At 39.4% G+C, this 25,902-nt stretch overlaps 1 protein-coding gene across 1 annotated transcript; it reads left to right on the top strand.

Moving 5' to 3' along the window:
- Positions 1-23,038, top strand: LOC104458115 (PHD finger protein 20-like; the record flags this gene model as incomplete). The annotated part of the gene is made up of 9 exons (XM_010085293.1): positions 1-115; positions 6,302-6,473; positions 6,681-6,765; positions 7,538-7,617; positions 10,081-10,468; positions 10,877-10,984; positions 11,945-12,121; positions 12,975-13,148; positions 22,760-23,038. Coding segments are annotated over exons 1-9 (1,546 nt in total), but the record flags the coding sequence as incomplete, so codon positions are not given.
- Between the last annotated feature and the right edge of the window lie 2,864 nt (positions 23,039-25,902).

Below are 25,902 nucleotides of genomic sequence, written 5' to 3'. Positions count from 1 at the left end.
GGGAATAAAATCAGCAGTGTTGATATTACAAAATGACAAAACATCCTCCGAATAGAAGAGGGATCAACTTTGAGGTGGGAGCCCAGTTGGAAGCCCGTGACAGATTAAAAAACTGGTATTTTTTTAAAACCATTCATATTATATTAACTCTAACTCTTTAATACCTTAAACATTTTGTATTGGTACAATATTTAGAGTCCTGGTCATTGATTTGTAGGAAAGTAGTTAATTTATAAAAGTTTATATACCAGTGGTTGAAATGGGCGATAGGTGCTGATATGTTGTGCTGCTCCTTAAAAAAGAAGTATACTGGTGCTATCTGTGTCTAGGAAACAGGACTGCGCATAAATCTGGTTGACTTCAGACTCCAGTATTCCAAGTTCACATTTTAAATTCTCTGCTATACACAGATTGCAGAGCAGACATTATGAAAAGATAAATCCATTGCAGTACAGAATACCCAAGGTGGTTCTTCACTACTTCCTTTCCCATTGCTGTTGTGAATTCATAGGCTTCAAAGTCTGATTGAAATTGTTATGGCCTGTGCTCATGTGAGAGTACTCAGCTTTAGAATTAAAGAACTGGGTGGGGAAACACATTCCCCACTAAGAAGTCTTGTCTGGATCCTGTCTTGCAGACTTAAGAACGCTTTTCTTGGCTAGCCACTACAGTAGGAAGGGGAAAGGGGGCCTAAAAGTTACTTGGGCTAACTTTGAGCCTTCTAAGTCTGTTTGTTTTTGGAAGTCAGCTCAAAAATTAACATTTAATAATGGTCAGTGAATGAGGCATACAATGAAAATTGCTGGAGACAAAGGCTGCTTAAATCCAGGAATTAATTGGGATTTGTTAGTTGCTTAAGATACCTTCTTTCTCCTGAAGTCTGCTATAGTTGACTTTCATTTAAGAGTCTGTGTGGGTTAGATGTGATTGTACTTCAGGCTCTGCAACCTGCTGGCAGGTTAAGTGTGTGGAAGTTGCAGTGTGGAAAGCCATCTGGACGTCCCAGTGGGATGGAGCACTACCTTCAAGACAGGGACGTTTATCCAAAACATCCTGGTTGCATGCAGAATGTTTCTCTACTTTACAGGTACAAGGGGATTGGAATTGTGAAAATGAGTAAACATAGCTGTTTATGGAAAGAACAGGAAGTATGGACATTAAATCATACTTGCATGTTATGTTGGCTTTCCTGTGTATCTGAGAGTTGCATAGGTAGGACTTCTGATCTGAATCTGCATGCATCTTTTGTATTCTTGAGCTTTGTTTATATGGGAAGAAGATGGTCACGCCTACAAAAATGAGATTTCTTAGCCTGTCTGTAATGTAGGCTTATTAAAGATGCAGTTTAGTATAGACCGTGTTGGAGTAGGGCTAATGTGTCCATGGCTATTATAATTCTTACGTGTTTGGCTAAGAGTGTCTCAAAGTATGGGAGTACACAGCTCTTAAATGGGAAAACTTGGGGGGTGGAATTCAACACCTGCTGTACTTTACACGTGTCCCTTGGCTTAAATTTGAATTTTAGATATACTGCATGTGCAAAACCAAGCCATGTTGTTTGGTTTTTAAAAAATGCTTGATCTTAAATGACTAGTCCTATCCACAGTCTTTTGCAGCTCTTTGATCTTGCAACTTAGTTATTAACTCTCCAGGTTGGAAAGTTTTCTTTTGCTTGCTAAGCTTTTGGAACCTGGGTCAGAAAGTCCATGTTTTCTTGACTGGTGACCTCCACGTACTTCTGTTTTCAGGGTTTGTAAGAGTCAAGGGCTTATTTTCTCTTAGCAATATCAATGGTGACAGGCTGGCAGATCTTCCCTGGGTGTGGATTTGCAGAGGACAGCAGACTTCTTTTTTCCCCTGCTACTTTCAGCTGCTGTGTGAACAGGACCACTCTGGTGTGGTTACAATGCACTGCTTTTGTGTGGATACAAAACTTTTAATTTGCTGGTACTTGGTTTTTTTTAGTGCTAGACCTTCAGAGGACCAGACTTTTCTTATGTGTGCTTTTGTTGCTATGTTGGCGCTTAAACATAGGCAGAAGTCTCTTGTTTGACCAGAGGGCTGGATTTGATTTCTGTGCTTGGGACCAAACACACCAGTCAATTCGTGGGCCAGTATTGCTTCTCAAATGGCAGTAGTGCTTTGGAAAGCATTTCATCTCAGAGCCCCATTTACCTGCCTTTCATGGCAGTGGCTTGTGCCGTGAAACCCTGGTTCAGGACTTTCAGGGTGTTTGGATGTGATACCAACCCTACTGAAGAGGAAGAATGTTTGTGTATGCCAGCAGAGTAGTCAGTGCAGAGTCTGTTCCTTGCCGAAGTATGAAGTTTAATTTTGCATCTTTCAGAGCTCTTACCAAAGGTTGCTTTGTTGTATCTGGAATCGTAATGTATTGGAAGTGCACTTCAATTCCTGTTACAGTTGTCTTTCATCTCCTAGGCTCAAACTCCAGGGAGTACAGTGAGTACTTTTAGCACTTGGCTTATTTCTTAGGGCTTAGTTGATGGATCAAAGCTGTCATGAAAGGCTTGTGACAGTGTCTGTTGACCTCAGGACACTAAAGAGGGAGGGCTCTGACCATCAGGAGGTGCCTCTGTGCATGCTGAAGGGTCTCTTGGTACAGGCTGCTTTAGTTCAGAGAATGGAGTGGTGGGACTGCTCCAGTAGTGCAGTTCTAACTGGAGAGATCCCAGCGAGGCTGGCTGTAACAACGTACATGTACATGCTGTTCTGGCGGAATTGACTTCTTGAAACTTTTTGCATTGGATCGCTTAAACCCTTCAGTGCTGGCTGTCTGCAGGCATCCTCTCACTGAAAAGAGGATGACTGTGTACTAGACGCCTGCAGTAGGCAAACGATGGCACCTCTTTTGTTACCTTATTACAACGCTTTCAAGTTCTGTCTGTTGTGCAAGTAAAATGGATATGAAGAGACTTGATTCTGGTTGAGGCTCTTGAGTATTGGAGAAGAGTACTTGATGGGAGTATCTTGAGTACAAGATTAGTATTGTTAAGAGTATTGTGTCGGTCCCATGAGTTTAATTGCTTATGCTGTCAGGACCTTGTCTCAGTACTGAAAAGATGAAACCCTCCCTGTAGCTGTTGTCCTTCATAGTCCTGTTTCTTCCAAATGTTTCCTTTCCTCTCAGCATTGCTTTGACTGCAGTAAGTGTATCCCTTCCTAGCTCTGAGAAGGAGGGGGTTTAAGGCAATTCTGTTGTGGTATATAGGAAAGGAGACGGGAGACAAACTAGTTGAGGACTGAGAGATAGGAACTCCTTCAGTCAGCACCTTGATTCTGAATTTCCAGATATTTACCTCTTCACAGAAAAGGGTGGTTTTACACTTGTGTCTATCATCAGCCCATTTTCATATTGTTTTGCTGTGCTCTGACAGCCGTAGTCTGACATTGCCAATTATTGCTAACCCCCATCTGCTGAGAGTTATGCTGTTGGAGTGTTTGGTTATCACTTGGGTTCTTATCAAAACTAATGCCAGCAGTTTGGGCATCTTGGAGGTTTCCCTTACTGTTTAGCAAGTGCATAAGGGCTTGAAAAGTACAAGCTCATAATTCCTTTTGAATTGAGCTTGAAAACTATTTGTTTTGGCCTCCCAGTATATTGCAAGAAGTTCTGTCTGATTTCAGCTTTTTTTTTTTTTGCAGTATATTAGATAAAGATTCAGATCAGTACCAGTTGGGGATTTCTTACCCAGGATAATTAGCTGTCTTGAAGACCCATGGAGTCAGCTAAATGCTTCCTTTGTGGTTTGGGGGAGGATGTGTTGGACCATCCCTGGACACATGCCAGTTGTGCTCTTTTTTTCAGGCTTTAGCTTCAGCTGTTGGCTTTTCACTTTGTGTATCCTCCCGTAGTATTTTTTTCTTGCTTAAAAAAAATCACATGGTTTGTGATGTCATGCTGATGTGGCATGCTTGCTCAGTGCTTTGAAGGCTGGGGAACAAGTGTTGGAGGAAGGAAGCATGCACTGTCGGTGTGTGGTGCTCAGAGCTGGTGAGAACCTAGGAACCTTTCCAAGTTGCCAGCGCAGTGTTTTGCATCTGAAAGGAAGGTGGCATCAGGGAAGGGGCTGTCAAAGTTTCTGGACAGATCGAGCACAGCTTCTAATAGGTTTACTGTTCCAATCAAGAGCACTGGACATATGTTTACTGATGTTGGTTGCTTCAGAAGAAGATTTGTTCAGACTTTGCAGCATGTTTTCCAGGAGATGGCTGAGAGCTCCAGTTCACCCACACTGGCTTTCAGCCAGGTGAAATTTGGTCTCATTGTCAGGTATGTTTTTGCTGTTATTAATGATAAATCAGCATGTCTCCCCCTATCAGAGCGTCTTTGGAAAGTGAGGTGGGTAGGTGCGGGTGATCATGGTGCGTGGTTCTGGGCTGATTCTTCTGGTGGAGAAGGCTCCTCCTTTTACTGGGTAAAGGGAACGGTCTTGCATCATGGAGTTGGTTCTTGTTGCTTGGGCTTGTCGCTCCCAGTGGGAGAAGGTGACTGGATTGTGTTTACCAGGGGTGGTTAGCTGCAGGGACTGGATTGCTAGCTCAATGTTGAGCCAGTACTCCGTCATTTTTGTCAACTTAACTTCTCTCTTGATCTTTGAGAATCTGGACAAGCCCTAGGCCTGTTGCAGTCCTGATGGCAAAAGTGTCCTTCTGGCTAGTCTCTTGTTGAGAGGACCTGGGAATTCCTGCCCCTGTTTTTCCTGTGCTTTGCAGGGAACTGGATACTGATTTTTGTCATTACCTGTGCTTAGTGATAGGCAGTTGCTGAGATACCTAAGAATAAACTACGTTGAATAGAACTATGTTGTTAAGTGTGGAAAGACTGAATATTCCCCCCTCATGAACCTGTGTGGGACAGTGCTTGGGATTACCTGAAGATGAAATCTGTTGACTGTCACATGAAGGAAATTACTTCCTTCCTAGGAAGCTGGTAACCAGTTAGAGATGCCCATGCCATATGTGTCTCCCATTTGTCTTCCTCTCCTCTACAGCCTTTGCTGCGTATGTTGTGGTAATATACTGGGATGAACTAATGGCACAGCTTGAGGTGTGTGGCATCGAGTGTTAGGCAGGGCCTTAGTCTTTGTAGCTCTTTTTGAACAAGTCATGACTGGTTGTGTCTCAGATCTGCTAAAAAATTTCATCTGTAGGTAGCTTTTATTTTAATCTGTGTAGGACTGCAAAATGGTACTCTGTTTTTGCAGTGAAGTCTTTATTCTGACGTGTCTAGATTTTATTTTTAACAACAGGCTTGATCCTTTCAAGATGCCATTTCTTTCTACCACTTGTTCTATCTTTTTAAGTGTGATTTATCAGGTAAAGAATACTTGTGGATTTGTGTGGTGGGGTTTTGTTTTTTTTTTTTCTTTTCTTTTTTTTCTTCTTCGTCCCTTTGTTCAAGAACTCAGTGACCTTTCTTCCACAAGTAATTGAAAAGAAGTGAAGATTTTCTCCTGGCACTGTTATTGTGGAGGGGAAAACATCAATTCTTGGAATGTTATCTTCAGTTGGGATAGCAAAATATGCTGTGATTCTGAAATACTCACTGAAGTTACAAATTACCAATGCAATTAAAGAAATTCATAGTTTATAAGGTCTTCCTGATAAGAAACACCTGGATTTGACTCTTCTCAGATTCCTGTACTTCTAATGTACTGAGATATTTTTATTTGAAAGTCCCCGGCCTTTGCAGATGAAATTTAACTTTGAGAATCTAGAATGTAGATGAGGTTTAGCATGCCTGGTGGACTTTTGCTGTTACACTGGGAAGATGATTGATGATACCTGTTGATGGATATCTCTGAGAGGAGTGAGTGTATTGACCTCCAGGTATTAATCCTGGTAAGAGGGAGCTGAAGCTATCATTTTTGGGTATATGTGAAATTTCTACGTATAGGGAAGATTTTTCTGACTTCGTCTCTAGTTACATTCTTTTTCCACGCCAAACTAAGAACTCCTTAGCTGTCTCCTCTCTCTGCAGCCAGTGCTTGCTTTTGCCATTCATGTTTGGGATTTGTCCTATGCTGAGCTTTTAGTCATTTTGTAACATCTTTATTGCTTGTACAAGTGATACATCAAGTAATATTAAGATTGTAGAAACTTAAGTGTTCTTAGGTGTAGTAATCTGGCTCCTCATCACACCCAAACAAGCAGATCTTCAGATATTCTGCTTTTGATCATGCAGCAGGCCCCATTTGTGTAATATTTTGTACTGTAGTTAAGTGTCTGAGACAGCTTACCTTACTCTTATTTGAAATATTTTAATCTACCTTTTGACCAGGTATCCAGCTCACATTGAAGAAATTGATTATGAAGAAGGAAAAGTACTTATCCATTTCAAACGCTGGAACCACAGATATGATGAATGGTTTTGTTGGGACAGTCCTTATTTGCGTCCCTTAGAGAAGATACAGTTAAGAAAAGAAGGATTACATGAGGAAGAAGGCTGTGCAGTAAGTAGAAAATAGAGGACATTTGAGTATGTGACAGTTCAATGTGCAGTTATATGAATGAATACCATTAAAGTGCTTTACTGTTGTTGTGTTGCCTTCTGTATAAGTTTTATTATTTATTTTAAATATAGGAAAACTAATACTTTTAATGAAGTTGTATTTTTCAGTAATTCTCAGATTAAAACACTTTTAACTACTGTCTTGTAGGGATTTCATATAAATGACCAGGTATTGGCATGTTGGTCTGACTGTCGCTTCTATCCAGCCAGAGTTACTTCTGTTAACAAAGACGGTAAGGAGTCACTTTCGGTTTTGTCATGCTTGTTAGTAATGCATCTCTGATTGTACTCTAACCTTTTTGCTTCAGTGGAGAGAGAATACAGCAGACAGAAAACAACAGTGAAAAGTTCTATTTTCAATTATATTTTTTAGTCTGCCATCAACTTTTTAACCTAACCTCTTAGTCTTTTTGTGAGATAAAATAATTTTCTGCTGGGATATCCAGTCAGTAATTGCTGTAAGTATGTGTTTGGGAAAACTTGTTTCTTCTTAAGTTTATTGTCAAGAGATGCATGCAACTGCAGTAAAACTAGTGTCACAGCTGCAAAAACCCTTTACAAATAGGGAGGGTAGGCGGCAAGCACAGCCATGCTTCTCCTGTTTGAATATTAGTAACCGACCGTGAAGGACTTGTTCTTGTGCTGTGCTTTATTTAGATTGACTGTATGTTGTAAGATGAAGGAGAAAAACTGTGTTCCAATATCTGTTGGAATATTCTACCAAAAATATTTTGGGGTTTTGTGAGAAAAATATATCTAAAGGAGCAACTCCCTTCTTAAACATGCACCTTTATGCTTAGTGTAATTATTTTTTTGTAACTTCACTGTTTCTCCCTTACCTGGCCTGTGATAAGACCTCTCCTGTTGAAGTTTCTAACAGTGCAGATAAGGCAGCTTTTATCTAGAGCTCAGTATGCAGCTAGAGTATTGGAGCTGTTAGCGGATGCTTGTTCTGTTAAGTGACTTCTGATCGTTAAACTCTGATGCTTTACTTTCAAATTTTAGGTACATACACTGTGAAGTTTTATGATGGTGTAGTTCAGACAGTCAAAAACATTCATGTCAAAGCTTTTTCCAAAGACCAGGTAAGTGTTGTTTGTGCTGCTGTTCTAAAATTAACAGCTCAGGTGGCTAGATTTGATGAATTTTAAAATATGAAATGAATGAAACATCGCTGTTGCTAACATACAATGCACATGAAATAAAAACTGTTAAAATGAAAAGGTTGTGCAGATCTTCATGGTGTGATTTGCAAAGCTCTCAGGCTCACATTCCCCTGAATGCACTTCTTGAACTAAAGTGATAGACACATAAGTAAAAATTTTCTAGAAATCATTGGAAGATTCAGATTGTGCATACTAAAGCTAGTGGTAGTCTATTGAAACACACTTTGGCTGTTTCACCTGTTTGGGATTAGTTTATATACATGCATCTTTAAGGGGTGGGAAATACGGAGTGGACAGAGACTGTTCTTTTCCAGAATAACTACTTGACTGTCTTGAGACTTTTAAGGAAGCTGTCTAGTAATCTTTCACCTCACAACTCGCACTAACGTAGCAGCGTGCTGGCAGTGGAAGGAAAGTGTCTTATTCTTGTTCATCAGTAGGAGAGACTGTAGCCATGAAGACACACATGGCTCATATCTTAGCTGTTCTTAAAAAACCAACAAAACAACAAAAACCAAACCCGCCTGATTTCTGAAGGGAGCAATATGAGCTGGTTGTATTGTCTTTAATGACTGTTACTCTCTCCCTATGTAGAGGGTGTAACATGCTATATTGAACAGTGATGGTAAAATGCTAGTGACTTGCACAGTGTGAATGTACTTATGCCAGGACACAGCTTTTAGTTGTTCAATGACATCAAGAAGTAATTCAGACATACTATATCTATGGTTCAGTTTCCTGAGAATAATTTGATGGTTCATGTGTGTTCAGTACCACATACTTGATTCAAATTGGATGGTTCTATGAGCAGCACAGCTGATGAAACTTAATGTCTCTGGGTTGTTTTTTTTGAGGTTTTTTTACTCATGTTTCAGTTTCCACTGGAGCTTTTTCTGTAGCTGTGGCTTTTAAGGAATTTACAGAAGACAGATTTTTTTATTATATCTGGTAAAAGTGGTGCTCAGACACCTAAGAAGGTGAAATACTTTTTTCCCCTTTGCCTAGCTGTTTTCTTGGAATATACAGCAATTTGATCTCGTGTTTTTAAAAGGTGGGGTTTTTTTAATCACCTCCGTGCCAGGTATGGTTGAAATAATGTCATAGAGGGTAGAGCAGATTGCACATTCACTACTTTATTGCATCAAGATTACTCCTTAGGACTGTGGTCTGATAATGGCAATCATAAAAGATACCAGTTCATGTAAGCCACATACAGACAGGAAGATTGGGGTGGGAAGAGGCAAGATGTAGTGTGGTAGGATGAGATAGCGAGTCTTAACTGTGTTCTCAGAATTTTATATAACTCAAATCAGATGTTCTGCTTTCTTTCCCCAAAGAGGTATTAAGAGGTATTTAGTCTTTCTCGTCCTCTGATCCTTGTTCAAAGTTAAAGCTCGTGCCTTGCAGAACTATGGCTGGAAAGCAGTATGGTTGCTTTTTAATGCTTCAGGTTATTAGGCAATAGGAAGAGGGAAGTTAGTTCAATTAAAGGCAGTGCTGAGACACAACCGAATGTAAATTATGAATCCAGGTGTAAAGTTAGAAGGTTTCTGTCCATCAGAGCAGAGTTCTGGGACAGTCTGTAGCAGGATCATTGGAAGGGGAAAAAAACTGAAGTTAGCATCCGCCCCCAGGTGGTGTTAATACGAAACCTGATCATGAAATGGAAGGGACATTGAGTAGCAGCGACCTGTTGATACGGGGGTGTTCTTCCTTGTTTGGTGTTAGAACCTGGGGAAATGAGATTACAGTTGAATATTGTATCAGCAGCTTGCTGGCCAGGGCCTGTTAAGGATTTTCATGTCTCACGCTGAACAGAAATTACAGAAAGACAAAGTTTAAAGTTTTGTTTTTAAATTTGGGTAAATTTTAACATCATGTGGTCCCTGATGAAGTTGGTGATTGCAGTTGCTTTATGTGACTCTTTACTTGGCACGTTTCATAACCAGTGATAAGTACAAGCTAAACACTGGTTCAAAATGAGACACTTTTGTGAAAATAAGACAGTTTTTGCATCCAAGTGATTGAGTTACTTGCCCTTTTCTGTGCTCTTGACTCCCATTCTTTCTTCAGTGTCCTAAGTAGGCTTTAAGTAGTACTGTGCAAGCTAGTATGGACTTAACCTCCACGTGAGAATGAAGAAACAGGAAATCTGTTATGCCGTTGAGTTGTGAAAAGAATAAATCTGTTGCACTGTCCTGATGAAGCTGCATGAGTCCTTAATTCAAGTGCCTCTGAGTTTTAGTCTGTGGGCTGCAACAGAGTATATGCTTTTATCCTTTGAAAAAAATGGACAAGGATTCAAGTCTGCTACGTACAAAGGCGGGGAGGACTTTCAGATCACAGTAAGTTAATTTTCATGTGTCATTCTCTTTATTCTAGAATATTGTGGGTAATGGTAAGCCGAAGGAAAAAGGTAATGAAATTCTGTCATCTCCTGAAAAGCGGGAGAAATTTAAAGAACAGAGGAAAGCAACAGGTAATGCAAAGAAAGACAAGGATGAAAAGACATTGAAGACTGAGAAGAGAGTTAAGCAACCTGATAAAGAAGGAAAATTGATAGGCATCTCAGAAAAAGGCAAGGTCTCAGAAAAGAATATATCTAAGAATGGAAAAGAAGATAAAGAGAATATATCAGAGAATGATATGGAATATTCAGTAGATACACAAATTGAGAAGAAGCCTGAGAATGACAATGTAAAGAGTCCACAGGAAAACACAAAAGAAACTAAACGAAAACGTGGAAGACCGCCGATAACACCTCCAACCGGTATGTAGCTAAACTTAAACGTTTATGCCATATATCAGAACCCTTGTAAACTTAACCTAAAGGAAGGAGAAGCATCTTGCTCTTTCACAGCCTAGGTTTCTAGAAAGTTCTAAAACATTTTAAACTCATCTTCATTCAGGCTTGGTTAGGACAGCTGAGAGCATACTTGTTAGTCATATTTGGGGCTTCAGTGGTTTGGTCAGAGATTAGATTTAGGCAAGTAATCTTCATATATTACAAAACACGTTTGCAGTAGGATTAATTACTAATATGTAGACTTTAGAATGCCAGGTGAAACCGCATTTATGCGAGTCCCATGTTTTAAGTTATGAGGCTTGGGAATGTATGTTTTTAAGAATTTTGCAGCTTCATATATAGTCAATTTTTGTTCTCTATCTGAATATGTAGAGCCAAGTTCTCAGACGCTGCAGCCCATAACTTTGGAGTTAAGACATCGGAAGATACCTAAAGGAGGCGAAGTTCCATCAAAGCGTCCCAGGATTGAAAAAAACTTGTGTGAGTATCTTTTGGTATTCAACTCTCACAGTATTTGTACATATAAGTTCTTGAAGCTTAAGTGAAAGGGGGGGAAAAAGGCCTGTAGTATTAACCTTGAACTGTGATATGTGAAATGGCTGAACTTCAGCACCTGTTTTTCTTAAATTGGCCATTCATTGGTAGTGTTGTCATGCTGAAATTCCCTCCTCAATCTTGGAAGCTGGATTTAGATAAAGGAACCGCAAGCTGTGAGTCTTGATGCAGAAGTTCATAGACATAGGGGAGCCAGTGATTATGTTGCCTCTAATATGTAGAAGGTTATAAACCCCTTTTTCTAGTTATAGAAACAAGTTTACTAGATGGAGGATCTACAACATTGCTTAGCAAAGAAACTTTAATACTAGATAAGTATTCATGTCACTGCTTCTACTTCATCTTGGTATACTGTGTAGTGATGTTGAAGATTTTGAGTGTGCTGATGAAGAAAGAAAATTATATTCTCTGTAGTAGTATCATGAACAAGCAGATGCAGATCTGAAGAATTTCCTTAGGACCACAACTTCTTAAAACTTCAGTGTGCATACACTGTCCAGTTTAGGGTAAAAGTTGTTTGTGTGTCTGGATTGTCTCATCTAACTTTCTGGTATTACTTATATCTGTGGGACAGTTGCTGTTTAAACCAATGTTTTTTACCAGTAGAATTCTGATCTGTGTTCTTACTTCAAATCTGTTACTAAGAGTTGAGACGCATGTAAGATAGGCTTTTGCTCTATTTTCATGCTTATTTATAACTGTTCATGTGATTGTAGCTTTTACAGAGAGGTCTAGTCACCAGGGCTGTTTAGCTTTTGCTATTAGCCTTGGTCCTTAAAAAACACACTTCCAAACTGTTTGTGGAGGGGGAGGTCTTTAAAGTTTGCTTGTGAACTGTTCAGTAATCCTGGAACTGCATGGTACCATTAAATTTCTCTCTTCTAGCTCAGGAAAAATCGAAGAACTCTTCAGATAAACCTGAAAGAGACCAGATCAGGAGACGATCTTCAAGACTCTCATCTAGTACTAGCCATGAGATTTTAAATACTGATCATGTCACAGCTTCAACAGAAATTCAGCCTTTGCACAACGCAGTCTCTAACCAAAAGGAATCTGAGAAGGGTGAGCAGTTTCCTGGTATACTCTGGATTTATGGTGGCATGGTAGTCATCTAGTTCTTGCAAGCACTATAGTTTTACTTGCATAACCTGCAGGCTCTATATCTGCAATTAAAACCTGATATTTCATTAGCAATGCAGAGAAAACTCGTGTAAAGTTTATATCTCTCTCTGCTGCCTTGATTGCCTTTTGCGTTTGATTTCCTCTCGGTCAGTAACTGTAGCATTCTGTTGCATGGTGGGAGCTTTTCCAGTAGAGGGATAACTGGCTGGGATAACTGACCTTGCAAAAGGAGACCTCCGTAGGTTGTAGAATAACCTCAGGGAAATGTTGTGGTTTGGGTGTGTTTCTTTTTGGTTTTTTTTTGTTTTTTTGTTTTTTTTTTAAAGCATGCAAGTTATGCTTGTGAAAACGAGGTATTTACTTTTTCCATCTAAAAGTGTCAAAATTTTGTAACTCGAATGTTAAATTTACAGTTTAATCCTGTTGTTGAACACTAAAAACACAAAACAGGATGCTTTTATTCTTAGACTGGGTGGAGATGATGCTCCCTTTTTCTTCTGTGTGCTTCATTCCCTTTCCCTTTCTGGGTGAGCTCTGATAATGGTTTGAAGAGACCTGTCCCATTTTAGGCTATAAAGAGTTAGCAGCCTGTGTGTTTCTAAGCAGCTCCAAATTTAGAGGGTTGCTACAAGTAGGTGTGTTCTAAAAACTTAATTTTGTGTTAATTCAGCAGTGAGCAGTCAGCATGGATGGATATTTTTCTCCACTGTAATGCGATGAACGACGACATCAGGCTTCTGGAATATGCTTTAGTGTGCATTTTACTCAATGAGAATCTTTTTCTCCATTCTAGTCCAGTTAGAAATTCCTGTTGAATCTGACCAAAGTTTCAGTGAACAAGGATCTCCTGGGAACACATCGCATAGCACAGCACTCAGTACAGATGCCAGTTTACAGGAGGAAAAAGTTGAAGACCCTGAGTCTTCCTCTGTTACTGTCAGAACTCAAGAACCTTCTGCTGCTACAGGTTAAAATTTTGCTTTCATATTTAATATTGATGCATATTTTAAGATGACTGATGCCAGGTGTTTCATGTTTGTATGAGTGTCACTAACAAAAATAGTGCATTCTCGCAGTGTTAACCATGCGGAAAAAACATTTTTATTCCTTATGGACTCAGTTTTGATCTTATGCTTTGGAGATTGACAGAAATCTTCCAAACAGTGGAAACAGTAATTTTTAAATGACTGAGGATAATATTTTTAGCCTGTGAACGGTGAAATTAACAAATGCTTGTTTTCATGTTTCAATTTGATGCTTGTAATTCTGGATTAAGTTGGACTAACATTTTAAAAGATCATGTTCTTTTGTCATTTCTGTGCTGCAGTTATATGGTAGTATTGATGTTTGGCAATCTTGACTGTGCTTTTCTATATCCCAGTGTTTTGGCTTCTGTTATACTTAAGCCCTAGACTATTTTGAGGTTTTAGTGCAAATTTATGAAATAGTTCAAACATTTCAGTGTCTGTCTCAATAATGTGTATATTCTATCTTCTCTTAGCTGGAGACTGTACTTACCTTGCTTTTCCAAATTAAAATCTCTTATACAGATAGTAGACTATGCCAAAACAGTGCTGTCCTGGGATTATTTCTCATAGCTTTAATACTTGGATCTGCAGCTAACTGGGGAAACTCGAACTACAGGTTCCCTAGTTTCTGCTCTATGAAAGAAGTTTACGTGGAACAGAGCAGTTAGAGGGATTTACAGTTGCTCAGCATTGCTAGAGTGATCTGTATGTGCTAGCTTTTGTCCTGTTTGGTTATTCAAGATTCATGCTCCTGCTTGCACGTGTCCTCTTTTACCCACTCTTACGTAACTGTACAAATGAAATGTGCTCTCCCTTTGCCACTGATGTGCACCTTCAGTGCAGGAAGGAATCTGCCTCTTTTCCTGTTTTCCTCAGGTTTGAGGTGTACATGGTCTTTTACTCGTTAAAAATTAAGCCTGTTTTGATCTTGCTCTCCTTAATCAGGCTGCTGATGTGTCCACCTGTATGCTAATTATGGTGTATCCAGAGTCTCTTCAGCTGATGTGTGTTGGGGCCATGCCTTTCTTGCAGTGAGCTCAGAAGACAGAGTGGCTGCAGATTCTTTTTGCTAGTCAGGCTGCTGTGTCCCTTCCAGTTTGTAAAGTACTTTTGGGTTGTAGCTTGTTTTGGCTCACGAAGGTAAAGCCACTGTTTGGTTGTCGTTCCTGAACAGAATGTTAATCTCTCCGATCCAGAGGAAATGCCGTTACTCTCAGTACTAGCTCTGAGTACGTGAGCTATTTGACAGACTGCCTGCAAATCTCTGAAGCAAAGGAAGGATGGCTATGAATTTGTTCCTCCCCCTCTTGTAGCAGGTAGAACCGATTTAATGTACACTTTGAATACTTCCTCTGAGTTACTGCAGTGTAACAGTGTCACTGGGAGTACAAAGCAATGCGAAAAAGCAGTGATGCTTCCTGATCCTGTTGGAATCTTGTGCTTTAGGCAAGCAGAAGAGTGGTGGCTGTTGTGACTCTGGTCTTAGGCATGTGTGAAGGTGTGCAGGGACAGGCATGGCTCCAGACAGATACTGTGAATGCAACTGCTCTGAGGTGAAGTGTGCAAGACTTGCACATTAGAGGCAGCTTTTCTAAGAGATATAGTAGTTTTGAAAACTGAAAGAACTTTTATTATGTCTGAAAATACTCACTTTTCAGCCTCTGACAAGCTATGTAATAGAAGAGAAGGTATGGCAAAGCTTTCCGCTACAGTGGATGCAGTCACCTGTCGGACATGCTTTATGTGGGAAAACGATATGATAAAAAGCAGGGATTTTGCATGACAGACTTATTTAATGTCTTAAGGTGTGTTTTTTAGCTGACAACTACTTAGCCTTTTATTTTGTGAATTCCTGCAAATTTTCAGTTTGAAGTGCAGCATTTTTAAGATGTCACTTCTTTTGTATGATCTGTTGGACGTATTCATTGAACTACAGATTGGCAAGCCACAGCTTTGTTTGGTGAGGTCTGAGAATTTGAAGAATGGTAAATCTTGGCTTTTTGAAAGAACACATGGTATTAAGAGTATGGAAAAAACTGTTCATAGTTACAGATGTTCTTCCAAACAGTTAATGCAGCATTAGGAAGGCATCTGCTGCCATTGCCTTTGTAAAATAAACTAGAAGTAGACATGGATCTCAGAAATAAAGAAGATTTTACTTGTTACTGTAACGTGTGTAATTACAAAGCTTTGGGGTCAGTGGTCAAATACTATTTTAAAAAATGCCTCCTGCAAGGTCATCTATTTTTGAATTTAAGTACTCATTTAGGTTGCAGAGCTTTTCGGGCTGTTTCACAGTGTCTTAGTTCCAAGTAACTATGAAATCAAAGGTGTTTAAAAAAATTTTCTGGTGTATGCGAACTGGGGTGTTGTCACAGCTTATATGGTCATCTTCAGAAAGTACTTATTTTAGAAAAAGAAAAGTTTGGGCGTCTGAATTCAGGGCTAGAATGTAGTGAGAGTTAGTATGTACTCTGCGGTGTATGTTAAGGGTTACAGCAAACAAATCCCTTCTAGTGACTGTGAAAGAACAAAGAGATACAAACAGTTGTGTAAAAATGTTACTTATTTGTTGCTGATGGGCAAGTATCTTTTTCCATGGAAAAAACTAGGGAAGTGATTGACAGATTTAAGAATTTAGGTTCAGCTAAAATACCAGCAGATTTTTTTTTTCTCTGCTTGCATATTTACATTCTGCTTGAGATTATAGATGCAGTTTACAATTGCCTTCTTTTGTCCCCTTGAACTTGTATCATATTTGTTGGGGTGAGATGCTGTGTTTTGTAAGGGATGAAGTAGGGAGATAAATTCACCTGTACATTTGCAAGCTATAAGGTAGTATTTTTCAATTCTGCATTTTCAGCATTTGGGGAGCATAATTTTGGCAGCAGGTAGATGGGCAGGACACCAGTATAGGGCTGGGGTGCAACTGAAACATTGGGAGTTCAAAAAACTGTGATCCCTTTGGATATCTTTCGCCCTTATTACCACTTAGACCTGACTTTCTGATGTATATATTACTGAGCATTTGTAATTTGGGCTTAAACTGGGGACAGTTCCAGCTGAATGTGTAATACCTACGTGTGCAGTGTCAGCCACACTGATGTGTGCGGGATGTGGGCTTCTCCTAAGCTTGCTTAATTGGGTACAAGATGTACAGCTGTGGGAACGTGACTTGGTTCCGTGACCTACCCAGAGCCTCTCATACAGCCTGTGCACTCCTGTCATCGGCACTTCTGTCCATGCTTGAGCGAGCTAGATGAAAGTTAATTCAGGAATACGCACTCACATGGAATTGTGACCTTCAGTTGTGATATTTGTGCTGAAAATCCACACTTCTGAGTATGGCTTTTTTCATTGAATTAAAGCCATCTTACTTGACATTAGAAATGCCAGACATGCACCTGCATGCCTATCTAGATGTGGCAAGCAGGTGATTTTATTGGAGAAAACTCTTAAGAATGGGGACTTAAGAACTGTGCAGGGTCTTTTTGAGTAAATACCATCACCTGAAATCCAAATACAAAAATTTGCACTTCCATACTTAACCAGCATTAAAAATGTTGTTAACAAGTGGTTTGTTGATACCAGAGTTTTGAAATACATAGATCCCATCATGGATAAATCTTCTGTAGTCAGAAGTGGGTTTATGTTTTCCTGTACGTGCTTCTGTCTTGTGGGATTGTGTCTGTATGCTCCGGTGCCGATGAGCTGCCTTATGGGAACAGTCACGTTTTGGCTTTCACCAGGTAGTACCGTGTGTGCACAGCAGTGTGATGGAGGCCCCTTGGTGTGGGGTCTAAAAACACCTCAGAAAATCACCAGTGGCTTCCTGCTCTTCAGGAGGGGGAGGAGGGGGAGTCCGAGTGTGCTGTCCTAGAAGAAATAACTGGTTTTGGAGGCTGAAAGCTGAGTGAACTTTGTGGGTAATTATCAAGGGAACAGATAGACATCTTTCCAAATACTAATATCTGTATGTCAAGCAGTTATGTTCTCAGACTGCCATGTGTATTTAAGAGAGTTGAGGTTTGGAAAGTGGAGAAGTACATTGTCAGAGTAGGTGGTGTGGGGGGGAAAAGGTGTATTTCTTCCCTATGAGATTCCCACAAAATAAAGCATGGGAGTTAAGGTCAAAGGTAACTTCTCATACTTAGAATCGAAGTGCAGCATTGTAATCCAGTACTTTTTTAGTTGTCTGTAGGCTTTAATTCTAGTCACTTGATGGGAGTTCATTATTTTCCTGTAGGAAAATACTACAAAGCATAATAAAATTAATAACCTTCATTTTCTTCAGTGTGTTGTGTCAGTGTTGTTTTGGCATGGGTGAGTGATGCACGCTGGTAGTATTAGTTTTAACTTGCATGATGTATAGGAAGAACGTGATTATTATTTTTTTTTTACAGTATTTAAATATCAGGAGTTTTTAAGGACAAAAGCTCTTTTTAAACAGTGTTTTCCCAGTCACTGGTTGGTAGACTGTTCAGATTTACAGTAGTTGCCGACATTTGTAACAGCAAATACAGTTTGGAGTGTTTATGTGTTTGTTACGTTTTTTTAAAATGTGTGTGTCTGTAATATGTTCTGGAAGTGCAATATTGCATTGCTTGTCAAAACTTAAGTTCCTTTTTTAATATTTTCAGCAAAATTCTGATTAATTACCTCTACTAAAAACCCTATTCTGCTCTTTTTGGGCTCTAATGTTTAAGGACTGGAATTAGTGATTGGGATTTAGCTAAATCAAGTTGTCTTTTGAAAAAACAAGCTGACAATATATTGGCACATTTTTATAGCCAGTTAAAGCTCTTTTTCATATATGTGAAAACAAGCTTAGAAGCACTCTACAGCTGTTAATGTGGCTTTATTTCTACAAACTGATTTGACTTGGAAGGTGAGCTGTCTTTGCTCTGCACAGTTCTGCTATCGTGTCTGTAGTTGTATTTCCCAGAACTCTTAAGATTACTTTTTTTATTTGCATAGACATGCGTCAGGGATTCCATTTGCCGTATGCTTACCGCATGTTTTTTGAATTTTGTCACTTTTAGCTTTGAGTTTCAGTTAAAGAGAAGCATAATATCTTTGCATCCAGTTTGAGAGAGCAGCTGTATATCCTGCAGCTTATCTAGGTAGCTTTGATTCCTTCAAGGTGGTGTAAAAGTTGTCATTTTAAGCCTAACAATACAGTACATAAAGAATTCCATCCTGCCTTGCTCACTTAGTTTCTTACAGCTAGACACCACGATTGGGACACAATGTTTCAGTTACACCTCAAAGGGCAGGTAAAGCCTTTACATCCACCCAGCTGCTAGTCCCGTCTAAAGGTATGTTGAGGTTTGCACAGGAGTGCACTGCACACTTAAAAGCTTTTTGTGCAGTATAGACCTCCTTGTTTTTATTGTTAAAAATTTAGTGCCAGCACAGGGAGAAAATGCTGAGTGGAGGATCAGATTAAATACTGTCTCGAGTAGTTCTTGCAATGTCAAGTAATGTTTCAGGCTCAAAAATCACAACACTCTGAACGTGTGATTATTCATGCTGTATATGCTTTATGTAGTTGAGTGGATTAAGAACACACTGGAAATGCTTGGATGCTGTCCTTACCTGAAGTAGTTTGAGAAGAGCAATTAGGCAAGATGTTCTTTGTTTCACAAGTGAGATCTTGAAAGACAGAGGTTTTTAAAAATAAAAGAAAAAACATAATTTGCGTGCTAAAATGATGAACGGGGATATTTCTGGTGAACTCAAGAAAAACAACACAAGATTTCAGAAGAAATAAGACCGAAGAAATAAGACCAAAGAAATAAGTAATTAGTGAAGATGCTAGCGTAATGGTGTGAAGTGATCCAGAGCACACTGTAAAAAGTGTCAGCTGGGCTAAGTAGAAGGCTGTATTTAAAATGGGGACTGTTCTGAGAATAGATGAGCCCAAGCAAGCACTGGCTCCAAAACGGTTCTTAGAATTTTGGGACTGACAGCGCTGAACCAGTGTCGTTAGACCCCACAGGTCAACTTCACATTTGTGTGAACAGATGGAAATCTGAGAAATGAGGTTTTGTCATTGCTATCCAGAATCACCTGTGCAGTTACTGCTGGGATGCATAAAATTTATGTTTTCACTTCAAGAGAGGCAATGGTGACAAAATAATCTTGAAAATGATACAGTTGGAAACACTGGAGAATGTAAGTTCTAGAGAGATTTCATGTGTTTAGTTGTTTAACAGCAGGTGAAGGAATAGTTTGATCTTCACTTAATATTTCTGTGGAGACCAGGAAATGGAGACTAGAAGTCTCATCAGTTTAACAGGCAATTGTGTGTGAAGATCTAATGGCTAGAAAACGGAGCAAGGCCAGCATTGTTTGGGGGAAAATGCTGAGTGCTCCGTGCATTGTGGGCTTTCTGGGATAGCTTGCCAGTGTGCTGCAGAAGATGCCTCAGGATGGCAGTCATTCAGTGAGATACTGGGCTGCTGCCTAACCTTCCTGTCCCAGCAGGACTCAATTCAAAGGATTGGGGGGGGAGGGGGAATCTCTTGTGGACTTGAAGCTTCACATGGTGAGGTTTTACTGGAACCTTACTGATAAACGTGGTCTTAGCTTGAACCTTGGATAACAGCACAATGAGAAGCAAGAGAGGTTGCTGACTTGAATGCTGAAGGGATGGTTTTTTCTCTGTAGTGACCATAAAGGGAGACACTGTTATTTGACCTTGAGTGTCTAGGCTTAATATTATAATGGCTAATTGGATGCCAGGTGAGGAGTTTGAATTTTGGTTATAAACATGGAAGAAATAGCAGGTGGTAGGTCTATCACTAACTTTCCTCTGTGCGAAAACACCCACCAAGCTCCTCTGAAAAGGCAAGTGACTGAAGACCTGAAGGTTATACAGCAAAACTTCCCATAGAAACCAGTTTCAGTGCCACGTGCTGTGAGCAAAAAGCGTATCTGTACGTAAGGAGGGAAGTTCCCCCCCGTTAGATGTTGGTGTAATGAGTCAGGGTCAGCGCATTTGCTGGGAGCCCAGGCTCTGCAGAGCCCCTCCTGGGTGGCAGTTGGGCTTTGGCTTCCTGCCCTGCCCTGGCAGCAGGGACTTCTGTTGTGTTACTTGTAAAGAAAGAAAATACCCCCAAAGGTAGTGGAGGTGATAATAATTTAAACTTTGTTTCAAACTATGTGGGTTTTTATTGCTCTGAATAGATTCCTTTTGCATGTTGCAGTATGTTTTTGTTTTTTTTCCTTTCTCACCTCGTGTCTTTGTTACCTCTGTTCCTAAACTTTGTCTGACATGATCCTGTGCTCCTCTTCTAACTTGTAGCTGATCAGTTAAAGCCATTCCTTGTGTTTTCACAAGAATTTGTCCATCTCGATGGAGAGGAAGTGCTCTCAGCCTGGATACAGGGCTTCACTGTGACAGTTGTGTGATGGTATAATAGTTTCCCTTGTCATCTTTGTAGTATTTTTTGGCTAAATCTTCAGAAGCCCTTCTGCTGCAGTTAAGCTTTCCCATCTTGGTGGTGTTTTTTAAATAGAAACGTACTTCTCTTCCGTTTTCCTGATTACTGGTTTTTAGCTTTATAATCAAGAGAACCTTTCTGCACTTGCTTGCACTAAACCCCCAGGCCATTTCAGTGACTGTTCCTGAAATATTTTTTGTTCTTTATGAATGCAACTTCTGATGGTGTACAGTATGTTTCAGTTTTGATATTGGCAAACTTTTTCACTCTGCAAGTGTGATCCAGTTGTTTGGCTTTGTTGCAATCTTATTACCATAACCGCTTGAAGCGGCATCCCTGTCAGGATGTTCTTAACACGGCTGTGCCAAAATGGCTTTCTCTTTCTCCTTGTCATCATCTTTGTGAAACACCCAAAAGCAATGTCTTTGTTTTTACTATTTTCTTCTCAAAATTAACTGTTTCTTTTTTTAACCTTTCTGATGTGCATGACTTCTTAATCCTTCCCTGTACATCAGCCTCCATAGTACCATTACTTGTTTTTTCTCTGTGAATGACTTCGTTTTGTTTCTTTGTCATAACACAGTACTTAAAAACTGAGTATGCTTCAGATACATCTATCTAGGATGCTTTTCTTCATTATGGCATAACTTCTAAGTATCCAACTCAGTAACACTCCCCATTTTTGGTGCTACACACTGAAAATTCCTGAATAAGCCATCCTGTGTTCTTGCAGCAAGACTGTGTTGACACTACCTTTAACTCTCCCATTCTATACATTCCTGCATATCTGCACTTGTAGAAAGTCTTATTCTTTCTTTCTTGTTTGTAATGTTTCTGGGTCCTTTTATGTTCCTTGTTTTCAGCTACTTCTGATATAAAGTTTTAAGTTTCATTCACGTGCTGCATACCTTTGCTTTTGCATCACTGTTGCTAGGTCTTGCTTTTAGCTTTAAGCAGTTCTTTCTTAATCCTCCAAGTTTGAAAATACTTGTAAGTAAGGAAATTAAATTTTAGTACTGGCAAAACAAATTGAAAAATTATATCTGGAAGCTGTTTCGTAAAAATTACACCTTTCCGTGTTCCTCTCGTTGGTGAGGGATTTTTTGATGCTGTGTGTGTATTAGTGATGGATAATTGCCTGTGTCTCTGCGTGTGTCCCGATTTCTACCTCTCCTCTGTTGTGCTGGATACAGATATTGGTGACAGTAATCTACTTTAGTCTTAGTTCAGAATGTTTCCTTTGTGTATTTCTTAACAAAAACATGAATTAAAAGTTTCTGAAATGCTGGAACAAAAAATAGGAGTTTACCAGACTAGGTTGCACAGCAGTGCCCTGTAAAACAGATGCCTTAAAATGTTCTTCCATTTGAGTCTGAAAACTTCTCTTGATTTTTTTGAGAAAGTAATTAACTACAGTTCATAGGCGACACTTTTTAACAGATGCAAGAATTTTCCTTTTGCTTAGTTCCATTCTTTCATTGCTACTTGAAAATTGAAGTAAATTTCCATTTTACTTGAAAAATGTAGTTCTAACATACTGCTTCCTTTTTTTTTTTTTTTTTTTTTTTTTGGCAGTAATCAGACTTTGGTGGTAGGACAAGGCATCCAGAAAGCAGGTAGAAAACAGTTAAAAAGCAAAGAAGCAGAACTGTTTTCCTTGGAAGTGCTTTCACGAAAGACGTGAACAGTCATAAACAATTAAATACTTGATACAACATAAAATTCAGTGTTCTGCTGAAAGTCACAATCTCTGTGTAATTCAGTCTCATATCTATAGTAGCACTAAATACAGTAATATTAGCTGTTGGGCAAGGAACTTATGAAAGCAAAATGTCGCTTTCTGACAGTAAGTCATTAAAAAAAACCAAGCCACTGGTGTCGCGACAACCAATTTTTATGGGCACCATAGGGCAGAGTTTTCCCCTTAAAAGCTATTGATCTTAAAGGTAGATACAACGTTAGAATTTAATTTTTAACATTTCATAGCTAACATGTTTGAATGCATGCTCATTTCTTAACTTTTTTTTGTTGTTTTAAGTTTAGGAAACCATTTGATAAATATGGCAAATGCATGGGGGAATTTATCTGTTTTGTTCTTACAGTAACAAAACCTTGTAGGGGAGCAGATTTTCTTGCATCAAAAAAAGCTGCAACAGTTGATCAAGATCACAAGTTTAGATGCAAGTTCTTGGACTGTTCAAAATCCTTCCGCAAAGCCAAGCTATTGCATTATCACATGAAATACTTTCATGGAGTGGAAAAGGCTGCAGAATCCCAGCAGAACCCTGTAAAAAGAAATATTCAAACCAGAGCTTCTTTGGCTTCTGAAAAAGCTAATCAAGAAAGGTCAAAAAGAAGACGGACCACAGTTGGTTCATTGTGTAAGTATGTTGCTGATCCCTTCCTTTTTTTAAACAGCAGCAAGCAGGAAAGAGCAGAAATCAACTTCTTTTGGGTTGAAGGAGTCTCTTTAGGACTCAATCTTAGCATGTTTCTTTGTGGAGAAAAAACGTAATATGTGTAAACATGCTTTTGAGAAGATAAAACTAAAGTAATTCCCTCATCTAGAAGTATGGACTGTGTTCTGTAATGACTGGACTACTCAGCTTCTCTCCTTCCTTTGTAACAACTCACTTGAGTATTAAACCTCTGTTGTTTTTTTCAGAGCTACAATTCCCTGAGTTTTTGTTTGGTTTTCTTTCCCCCCTGGCTTGACAAATATCTAAATAGTATTGTTTGAAGACATTTGTACCTTTCTGCTTTAAATAAACAGCCTGAGTAACTCCAGTTCCCTCCTATTTCTTACTTGTTCTTTACATTTCATGGTCTGACTTCAAGAATATATTTAGCTAGAAATCCAGTACCAGTTTCTGCAGTATTTACAGTTCTTATTGCTGGACCTGTGGGGGAAAAAAGTCCTAGTATTTAACTAATGCAATTGGTATAGCTCTGCTTCAAAAGGTCCTCACACAACTGATGGTTACTAGAAAGGGGTAAAAACTTAATGGCTAGGAAAAAAATCTTAAGTTATAACTGCTTTTGCAGTCTTAAGAATCAGGTCAACTTGTGTTTCACAGCCTCATTCTCTGAAGTGCTTTCATCCTAGCATCTTGCATAACGCCAGCGTGGCACTCTAAGCCTGGTTGTGAACTGCAGCGTTGTTGTTGATAACCTATCCAAACTTTGTTCTTGTGGACTGACTTCTCTTTGTACTGCAGGTCCATAAAAATTGTCATCTCTCTTGTCTTCTGATTGAGCCTGTTGTTTAAAATAGAAATATCTGCATTAATATTCTGTTTAATGAAGAATTTACAAGTCCTGTAAGTTGTTCACTGAGCTACAGCTCACTACAATAGAATATATCTGGCTTTACTTTGCTTCATGTCTGCTTTTCCTGATGTGGCCAGCACACATTTTTTTCATTTGAGGTGCTACTGTGTGTTCTTAACAAGAGAAGTGTAACTTAGCATACTGCTGCTGCGTGTGAACTTCTGTACCCCAAATATTTCCGTAACTGTGAATGATGCAAAGGCATAAGATTTGGTTAAGCAGAGGAAGATTTTTGTTCAAATGCATTAGGATGTTCCGACTTGCATGTGTTATGCTTTCCATGCAGCTTAAGTGAAAATGAAGTACCGCCTTGAGAAACCCAACTGAGACGAGCGCATTATGAAGAATAGCTGCTAACAACTGCGCAGTGGTCAAAATAGGCTTCTTGCATGTCATGTGCTTTTCCATAGACTGCTACTCTGCTTTTTGTGACTGCATAATTATCTCAGAAGTTGTTTTCCTGTGATTGTCTTGAATGAACTGACTAGTGACTCAAGACCATGACTCTTTCATTTATCCGTTCCCCCATGTGCACACTGCTGGTTTGATGTTATCTTGGCTGCACGGGCAGGTAATTCTTTACAGTGTTGATTTATAACCATATTTGCTTGTTCTAAGCCCCTACCCCTTTCGTTCATCATTTGTGGATGGATACTTTAACTTGGGTTATTTCGATAGTGTGCTTCCTAGCATATCCCTGCAGATAGACCCTGGGTTATGTCGACAGCTATTGAACGGGGATCAAGGTGGAAGGTGGACTGTAAAGTTTTCAAGTTGTCTTCACTGTCAAACCCTCCTGTTGTAGAACTACAGTAAGGTTTTTTTTGATGAAGAAAAGTAATGTCATTATTTATCAGCTATATCATATGTTTGATATTAAGTGCCATTTGGTTTTTAACTCAATGTGTTCTTACTACTTTTGATTTTTGTTGTGGGGGTACCCCACGTTCTAAAGTAGAGATGGTGGGGTTTATGAGCTCATACTGTTGAATTTTGTATTCTGTTGTCCTGTCTTTTTGCAAGTGTCTCTTCTGTTCTTAGTGGCATGTATAGGAAGACAGCCTGCTAAGCAAGACTTTCTCACTGTCTACTGAACAGTTTTACATCACCTTTTAAAAGGCTTTTCAGGATGTACTGTTAGTGAGAGTGAAGGCTTTCGAATACATAATGAAGTATGGTACATACTTTCCATCTTTACAATGAGCAAAAATTCTCCTGTTGAAAGTGAATATATTTAAACCATTTTACCTTTTGGTACAAATGTCCTTTTCTTATACTTCTCTATATTAGATAGGTTTTAGTGTTTAAGAAAAGGTGGCAATTTCTAACATAAGACCGTAGAAATCATGAGTCTTGTTATTCTGTAAGCTTGGAGATACTCTTGCTTTAGAAGCTTTATCACACTTAAATCCTTATCGTACAAGTTTTATTTTGGAGCTCTGGGGCTCCTTACTGTTTCTGCTACACATTAAATGATAAATAAATGGTGGGATGGACTGTTGGCTAGATTTAAACTGAAAAGACTTATTAGTCCTAAAGTTCTAGGAAATTATGCAATATTGAGAATAGTAGGAAAACTTTTTCCTTGTTGTTGTGGTTTAACTCCAGCTGGCAACTTAGCCCCACGCAGCCACTCGCTCACTCTGCCCTGGTGGGATGGGGGAGAGAATCAGAAGAGTAAAAGTGAGAAAACTCGTGGGTTGAGGTAAAGACAGTTTAATAGGTAAAGCAGAAGCTGCGCGTGCACTCCTTCCCATCACAGGCAGGTGTTCAGCCATCCCCAGGACAGCAGGGCTCCATCACACAGAACAGTGACTTGGGAAGGCAAACGCCATCACTCTGAATGTCCCCCCCCTCCTTCCTTTTTCTTCCTCCAGCTTTACATGCCGAGCATGATGCCATACAGTGTGGAATA

Source organism: Pterocles gutturalis, unplaced genomic scaffold (assembly GCF_000699245.1).
Source record: "Pterocles gutturalis isolate BGI_N339 unplaced genomic scaffold, ASM69924v1 scaffold48615, whole genome shotgun sequence".
Taxonomy (NCBI): Eukaryota; Metazoa; Chordata; class Aves; order Pterocliformes; family Pteroclidae; genus Pterocles; species Pterocles gutturalis.
Note: the sequence above shows the minus strand (reverse complement) of the source record. Positions and strands in the feature narration are given on the sequence as shown.